This window comes from Ceratina calcarata, unplaced genomic scaffold (genome assembly GCF_001652005.2).
Source record: "Ceratina calcarata isolate Rehan_Ccalc_2016 unplaced genomic scaffold, ASM165200v1 scaffold144, whole genome shotgun sequence".
In the NCBI taxonomy this organism is placed as follows: domain Eukaryota; kingdom Metazoa; phylum Arthropoda; class Insecta; order Hymenoptera; family Apidae; genus Ceratina; species Ceratina calcarata.
In genome coordinates, this window is record NW_017135553.1 from 184,191 (window position 1) to 192,911 (window position 8,721).

Below are 8,721 nucleotides of genomic sequence, written 5' to 3' on the forward strand. Positions count from 1 at the left end.
CTACAAGAAAGGTCGTATGCAATTTTTCCGTAAGTCCAACGGTTTAGGAGTTATTGAGGAAAAACGAAAATTTGGAAGAAATTGAAGGGATACCCCTTGGAAAAATCTCGGAAAAATCGAAAATTTTTTTTTGTTGTTTATTATTAGCAATGTTCTTCCGACGTCTAATTTCTTTTTAAAAAATGCGTTTCTAAAGTGCATAAACTTTTGGGATGGACTGTATAACCAGTACATCCTTAAATATCACGATTTTTTATTGGTTCATTGATCTGACTCGGTGATACATTTTACACATAGACTAGGACTTATGAACGAAGGTGTACATACGACGAAACCTCCCGTTGTTTCGCGAATGCAGACGGATAGAGATCTTGTCTGACGAAATTGAATGCCGGCTTCACAACTTCAACGGGTGCACAATCTTTGGTTTCATCAATTTGTCTGATTAATGCATTTCATGGTAAACGAGATGAAAAACAAGGTCGCAGGAGCTTTAAGTAAGAAGATGATCTAACTTGGAACTAAATAATTGTAAATGGAAGGACCGGTAGGGGTTTACGCAATAAAGATAATTGCAGTTTAATCCAGGTAGGGACATGAAGTTGTGCATCGAGCGAAGAGACTCTCCCTGTGAGTCTGATCAAACCGTTACGTACGAAAAGAGACAATCCATTGGGGCGAAGGGTGGCGAAAGAGAGAGAAAGAGACCGAAAGGAAGTTCGAGGAAGAGGCCACAAAGGGAATTGGAGAACGTTGATAATAGAAATGCACAGAGAAAAAAATTTCAGTAGAGTTCGAAGAGGAATAGAGAGGAGGAATGAGAGAGACGAGCAGCGTGGGCAGGAAAAGAGAGAATCTGTTGAGACCCCTAGCCTGCTGGCGTAATTCCGCTGGATGACAAGACGGGGGTTAGAGGACAGGTGCTACTGACGCCTTTGATCTCTTCCGCATTACACGCTGCGGCGTATCGCGTTCAAAAAAGGGAATTATCAAAATATCCTGGCTGGTTGCGCCCGCTCCAGCGGAAAAAACGCCGATCGATACCCGCTTAGGGTCATATCAACCGTGACGTTCTCTTTGTTCTGCTTCTGTACGTCACTACGACGTTCCGAATCGTACCTCGTATCCTTTCCTACAGATCACCTGTCTTATGTAGTACTTGTACAATAATACTATATGTATAGTTATAAGAAATAACTTATAAAATTTCGCCGCATCAGAAATAAATAATTCTAATTCAGTTGAATACATGCCTGGTAGAATATATGGAAAAGAGCTTGTACGACCAGTTCGCTTAAATTTTTATTATGAAACGAATCTTTCAAGGAGCTCCATACACGAATAAACGTGGCATAAGATTTATGGCTCGTCGCCAGGGAGCATAATCGGAACTATTTATTGAATATCATTTATCATTGACGAGATCTCGTATTTTCCCGTGTGTCGCGCGTCAGACAGGTCGAAAATACCGGCTATTAGGCGTAACGTCGCGGGCTATCGATACGTGTACGTGGCAATTACCGTCCGGGTTTCGCGCGAGAGGAACGAATTACCTCGAGCGCAAAAGGCTCGCCTCCGAGATACGATAATCGGCACATGTCGTTACCGTGGACAAAAACTAAGCGACGCGATTCCCGATGGACTACCGAAAGCTGTTGACGACAAATCGAGGGTTAAAATACTATCGGTAAATAGAGAGAGCGGGGTGAATGCGTATCAGATGGCACCGGAGGTGGGATTATAACCCTAATTTCGGGCTATCCGCGTGACACTCTACTTTAAATGAAGTAGCTTGCTCGGCTCCCATGCCAAGGGCCAACAATCAATCCCCCGGAGCCCCTTGTTATCGGATCGAGAAATTTCTGCGATCGTGAACGCGACATTTTTAGATCGTGCGACGATATAAAATTAATCGAATCTAGGAATTAAACAACGATCAAGAACTTGAAGTGTTTACGCCTTAAACTTTATGGCTTTATTTGTCTTGAATCTTATGAGTGCCAGAAGAAGTTGCTATGAAAAGAGTTTATATTGTTCAATGTTTATATTATAGTCAATCAATTAATCGCAAAATTCGTCTCTACAGCCTTGCAAATCCTCTCCATTTTAGAATATTTGATTCGAGTAATCTAATTAAATTAATAAAAATCCCATTCATAATCCCTCTTCCAATATACCATCATTTCTTTATTGAATATTTTTTATTTTAACTCGATGGTCAGCCTGATAGAAGATAAGGTGATCCGTCAGATGCGAAACGACGTGGTCTCCTCGGTTAACTCGCGCTAGTTCCGTTAATAACGCGGAGCTGATTAGATAAAATCACCGTGACCGTGATCAACGTCGGTTAAAGTTATATTTCTCAAGCGAGACTCCACCATAAATCACGTCTCGCGGACGTCCAAAATTCTTCTGCAATCTCGCAAAGCGTTTGGAGAGGAACCGCGAGGCCTAGTTGCAACCCTTCCCCCACGAAGTGCATTCCTCTAAAATAGGCCTCTAATGTTCAAACCGAAAGATAGAAAATGTTTATCTCGAAGTTTTAGTCCAGAAACTATCAACTCTTTCTATTAATTGCAGAATCAAATACTCTCAAGATTCATTGCATGTACTACTCTTGTAATTACAATAACGGCGAAATATCTCGAGTATCACTTCAGCTACACGACACTCGTAAAAGTAATCAAACAAGCAGATATTGTATCTATAAACGAACTGTAATTGTTCACTTTTCATGTAGTAAATTAAATTAATATCGTGCATTGTGGACGAAAGCTTCCGTGACTGATTGTGAACTGGACGACAGACAGGCTCTCGATCGTGGGAGAAAAAATGAACGAATCCAGTCGAATTTTGTTTTTAATGTAGTACCTACTGACTGCATGCCTCATAGCCCGGAAAGATAATTATAGTTTCTCGATCGACGTAAGAATTTCTGAGATTTCTGCCAGCTAGCTTTCTGTGCCAACGTTGCAGCAGTGTTAGTGGCATCGTTACGGGTGTGGGTGAGAGTTCTGGCCGCCCCTGGTAGAGCGGAGGCGGACGAAGAGAGACGGAGGGGATGCTGGAGGCCAAAGTGAAGGGTTCGCCGAAGAGAGATTAGCCGGGCCGAGACTTTCGTGTTTCTCGGATCCACGAACCCGTAGATCATGATAATTGTGAGAACAATTCATCAGGTAAATTTCACGCTAAGCGGTCCCCGGATTCGTCGACGCGTACCGACCATCCACCGGCTCCATTAATCACGATCTCTGATTGTCGGCTCGGCACTCATCGGGGCGACTCCGTATGCGAACTCTGGCCCTTTTTCTTTCGATCGACCCTGACACGCGTCGCTATTCCGTGACCTCTTCTATTGTCACGCGAAACGCGATAAAAGTCACGTTCTCCAATGCACATTTATAGAAATCGTATATTAAGCAATTGCATTTTTCTTTTCAGATAAGCGAAATTATACGTATATGTATGTATGGAGAAATGAGATCGATCAATCAATTTAAATTGTGACACTGATATCTCAATAAATCCTTCAATAAAAATGTTTTATATTTTGTTCTGTATAAAATTTTTCACTCGATCCTTCACTTTGCAATTTTCCAGTAAAACCAACATGATAAATCCTAACGAATTAATTACTACTCATGGACTAATGAGCAACTAATGTACTTGATAAGAAATCGTCGAAGTTTAATGCTCAATTTGTCGAATCTCGGTTTCTACGGGTACTCGCGGTTGAAATCACTTAGCGGTCATAAACGAAGAACAACCGGACGGGTAATACGTGTTTGCACTAATAATAGGTCCTCCGTAAACACAGGGTAGCTTCTACACGCTGGCAATTATCGCGTGAGTACGCTGTGTCGACGTTTATCGATGAAGTTGCTTCATCATCGTCTCAAAATCACGTCTATGATAACGACTCTCGCCATCTTCAATGCCTCATACAATAGCGATTGCGACACAAGATATCAATTTAAAAAATTCTATTCTTATTCCATTCTATCAAAACAAGCCTCGTGGCCTCTTAAGTCTTTTCGTAAACTCTTAACATTACCATTAATCCTTTATCTCGTGGAACATCTTTTTAATTTCCAGTTTAATTACACAAAAAAGCTGTACGAAAAGAGATCGATAAACCTGAACATCAGTGGGAAAGACGAGAATATGACTTGTGGTAGGAACAATACAATATTTAGTTGAAACGATCGTGGGAGAGGCGCGCGAAAAACTTGGCCAATTTGGTCCTAAGCCCGAAACGGGGGGTAAGAATGTATAATTACGAGGCATAAAAGTAACCATCACCCACTCGAAAGCACTCACTGCGGCTTGACCCGTGCGTAACGACGACGTTCCTCGGGTCGTCGCACCCACGACTCGCAGATTCCCATCGATCTCTCGACACCAGCGCCGAAACTCCGAAGGGAGACGTTCGGCAATTTTTCGACAATGATTATACCAGCCTCGCCTGACCCGCTGTAAAAATTGTTTGCAAGGTGGACACCGAAGGAACGAGTCGAAGAAATTCTCTTGTCTCTTTCGGCGAATTTCGACACGAGTCGGGGGTGGGTTCCGTTGTTTCGTAGCCGGCAATCATCGAAATTGTACTCCTGCGTGACGCTCGCGGCTATCTTTTACACCCCTCTTACGCGATAGAACAGTCGATGCTGCATTTTTTCAACAACAATCTTCAAAGCGTCTCTACTAATTATAATTATTTCTTAAAGACAGTTTTAATATATTTCTGGAAAAATGCTGATCTCAGTAGCGATAGATAGCAGAGCTTGGAAAATGGTCCGGATCACCATCTGTCATAGTGGATTGTTAACTCGGTTATAGCGCACGCATATCAAATCGTTCGTACGATGCGCGACGTACCTTAGCACGAAATGGGCAGCGCGGTAATGCGATTTGGATATATGGAGAGTCCTCTGGGATATTACCACCGCTGAGCTTTCTCCCCTGCGATACGACAAATGATATGCATATGTAAATACGGTGACCGAGCATTGCGAATCGGCCTAACGCTGGGAAATCTGATTTGCTAACCGTTCCACGAATATTCAGAAACTCTATTGCTATTTATTCTTAACGACTGCCTTTCAATCAACTTTTTCCTAACAAAAATTACAAGAACGAGCAGATTAATTAGAGATACACTGTTTCATTCCCAGAATGCATCTAATTCTCTGTTTTTATTTACGATGCTACTCTTTAAATGCTGTATATGATGTGATAAAGGAACGTTTAAAAGAAAAGTTATCTTGGGAGGAAAAGCGTTTTTCTCTGAATTGATCGAATGACCTCGAAATAACAGCCAGGGAGTTCGGTTTTATCTCACGGTCTTTCGCTCTATCAGCGGCGCTCGGATGATCCCGTTAACAGGATCAAGACTTGTGGCGCAGGCGAAGGGTTCTTGTTATTCGCAATCGCTTTCTCTGATCCTTAGGGAACGCGAAATCCCCCCTGGACGCAGCGAGAATTACCAGGAACGCTCGGATGTATTCATTTGTAGAATACACAATGAACAAAATTACTCGCCACCACCTATTCTATTAAACGTTTCCTTAATGAAATATCCTATTGATCTTCGACGCTTAATTTCATAAAAATTTGGAGAAGACGTTAATTTCATTTTATGTGCCTAACGTAATATTTTAAGTCTGTCTGAGTAATAATCCAGTACTCAATCATCATCAATAATTTACTTCACAATCATATACCAGAATATACATATTCTGATTCCGATTAAAAATTTCAAATTATGTCTGGTTTTATGGTGGCAAACTCGACTTGACGTCAGTACTCAGAATTTTTTAGTGCATTTAATTACAACGAGAATTTTAAGTTAACGACAGAATATCTAACGCGATGTTGTTGTAATTAATTAAACGAAGACGTCTTGGATACAGCTTAGTAATAATAAGCGTGTAAGACACCCGGCAGACTTCCAACCCTCTGGGTAACCCTCAGCCCTCGTCGGCGAACTAATGATTTGCAAACATCGTACCTCCGCTCGTTCTGCTCATTACAAAGTTTTTACTTGTGTTGCGCATGAACAAGTTGGACGTCTCCAAAAGTTTTGAAAAGATAAAACTGGGAAACCGCCGTTACACTACATTCACTTATTACAGTGGGCAAAAAATTAATCAATGACGCTTTTCAATTACGCGCGCGTAAAAATAATTGAGATTTTCCTCCTTATCAAATCTTACCGTTTCACGTTCGTCTGTTAACATCTTAATTAAACAATCAATAGGACGGTCAGACGTTTCACCCTAATTAAAAGATTATGCTATCGATTTTTCACGCGACGTCTATGAAAAAGAAGTATCAGTCGATCCGTATCGAGCTTATCAGATTAATTGCTTCTTCTTCCAAAAAAATCCAATACCGAGGCTACGTTGTCTTTATAATCAAAGCTACTGAATTTTCACGTGTATGTATATCTCAAACGTCATTCCCTTTGACTGAGCATTCGCATCCGATAAAGATCACTTCAATCATCCTTATCAACACGATACATCCAAGCATATATAAAGTGATCAGTACTCACAGTTCCCGTCAGTTATCCCGATTTCCCTGCGATCATGAACGCTCTCAGTGCAACACTTGTGCTCTGCCTTGCGGTCGCCGCTTACGGTAAGCAAATACTAATATACTCATAATTAAACAACGGACTTTATACATTTATAGAAATATTGCAAGAGATTCTCAATAGACTTCATGGTATTAAAATGCATTTCAGATAGAGATATTTNCATTTTTATCTGAAATGTATTTTAATACCATAAGATCTATTGATAATCTTTCGTCTTAAGCAGATTAAAGTTTCGATTATTATTGAATTTGGAGCAAGATTCCTAACTGAATTATGATTGTATTGTTTTATTTTTTAAATCTAGGCTTCCCCGGAGATGTGGACACCCAGATTGTCGGTGGCAAGGATGCCGCAGTTGGTCAATTCCCTTATCAAGTGTCTCTGAGGCAAAATGGACGTCACTTCTGTGGTGGATCTATCATTAACAACCGTTACATCCTCACTGCAGCTCATTGTGTCGAAGGGTACGTTTCAATTTCTATGTAATTTGCGTTTTACATGTAATTTGGAAGTTAGTTTGCCACTGAGTGCTCACAACTGTGTTTTGTTTGTTAAACAGAAGCAGCCCCAGCAAAATTACCGTACACGCTGGAACCACCAAAGTGGACCAGCCCGGAGATTCCTACGCAGCAGAGAAGATCGTTGCTCACCGCGACTATAGCTCGATCAGTCTCGTCAATGACGTGGCTTTGATTCGCGTAAATAAAAACATCGCGTTCACCAATTTGGTTAAACCAATCGAATTGGCTTCGGGCAGCAAAACCTACGAAGGATCTGCATGCATTCTGTCTGGTTGGGGTACCACCAGAGTAAGTAGAGAAGAAATATGTATTTTATGAAGAATTAACAAAAATTAGAGTCGGAAACTAGTGGAAATTTTTGTGAAAATAAAAACATGAAGATTTGACAAATATTAGAACCGGAAACGAATTAAAATTCTTATAATACTGACTCTGGCTAAATTACAATTTATGGTATAAGATTCTGGATAAATTAAAATTTCAGGTCAACGGAAACGTACCAACCAATCTACAATGGATTAACTTGGTTATCGAAACCAATGCTAAGTGCAAAAAGTCCCATTGGAGAGTGCAAGCCTCCCACATTTGCTCGTTCACGAAAACCGGTGAAGGTGCATGCCACGTAAGTATAATTGCTACAAATTCATAAAAACTTACTTTTTTAATTAAAGATATAATTAATGAGTTCATTATCAGTGTTCTTTCGGTTTTGCAAACTGAAATCAAACTAACTTAGAATCTTAGAAATAAAATATCTGTTTCACGAGAAACATTATTTAATTTGTAATTATAAGGTGTATATTAATTCTTTATTTTTTTTTAATTTAGGGTGACTCTGGCGGTCCCCTCGTTGTTGATGGAACTCAAGTCGGTATCGTCTCCTTCGGACAACCCTGTGCTGTCGGCAAACCTGACGTGTACACCAGAGTATCATCTTTCAATGACTGGATCAAGAATCAACAAAACTACATGAACCAGGATCTCCAAGAACCACCAGCGGACGGTGTCTACATTCTTTAAATCGACCGGTAAAATATTTCTCTACCAACTACCAACTTTCTGTATTAATTATAGAACGATTGATAAAATAATAACAAAAAATGCTGATAATATATTTATAATAAAAGATTGATATTCAAATGACTTCGCAATAAAAATTCTGAACATAAAGAAACTCGTATATTCATTACACGACTTCGTAATACCAATAATCGAGCATTTATAAATTATTTTCAAGTAAAAATCGAACAATGAGATTAACCTTATGGTGACAATTAAATCGATAATTACTCGATATTAATTAATATCAAAACACTTAGAATATTATTTATTTACTTAAACTTTTCAAACGATATGTGATATTTGGGACATCAAAATCTAGTTGAAAATATAATTAACAAAATTACCGTCGCAATAACTAAACACCAAAGAGAGATTACTAAATAGTGGCAGTCTTTAGAGCATATTGCTACCGAAATAAGAAATAGAAAACAAAACACTCGTCGATGCCGTACAGTAGGTCCCATTCACCGTCCTAACGATTACACAAGCATTTTCACTATTTAAGGATGTATTGGCTATACAGTCAATCCCAAAAGTTTA

General features: G+C 39.8%; 1 protein-coding gene across 1 annotated transcript; it reads left to right on the forward strand.

The window, feature by feature from the left end:
* Nucleotides 1–6,587: 6,587 nt before the first annotated feature.
* LOC108630759 (chymotrypsin-1) lies at nucleotides 6,588–8,188 on the forward strand. Its single transcript, XM_018034244.2, has 5 exons — nucleotides 6,588–6,639; nucleotides 6,903–7,062; nucleotides 7,158–7,407; nucleotides 7,604–7,741; nucleotides 7,948–8,188. Exons 1-5 carry the CDS (start codon nucleotides 6,588–6,590, stop codon nucleotides 8,137–8,139), a joined length of 792 nt encoding a protein of 263 aa, XP_017889733.1. The 3' UTR covers nucleotides 8,140–8,188.
* The last annotated feature ends 533 nt before the right edge of the window (nucleotides 8,189–8,721 follow it).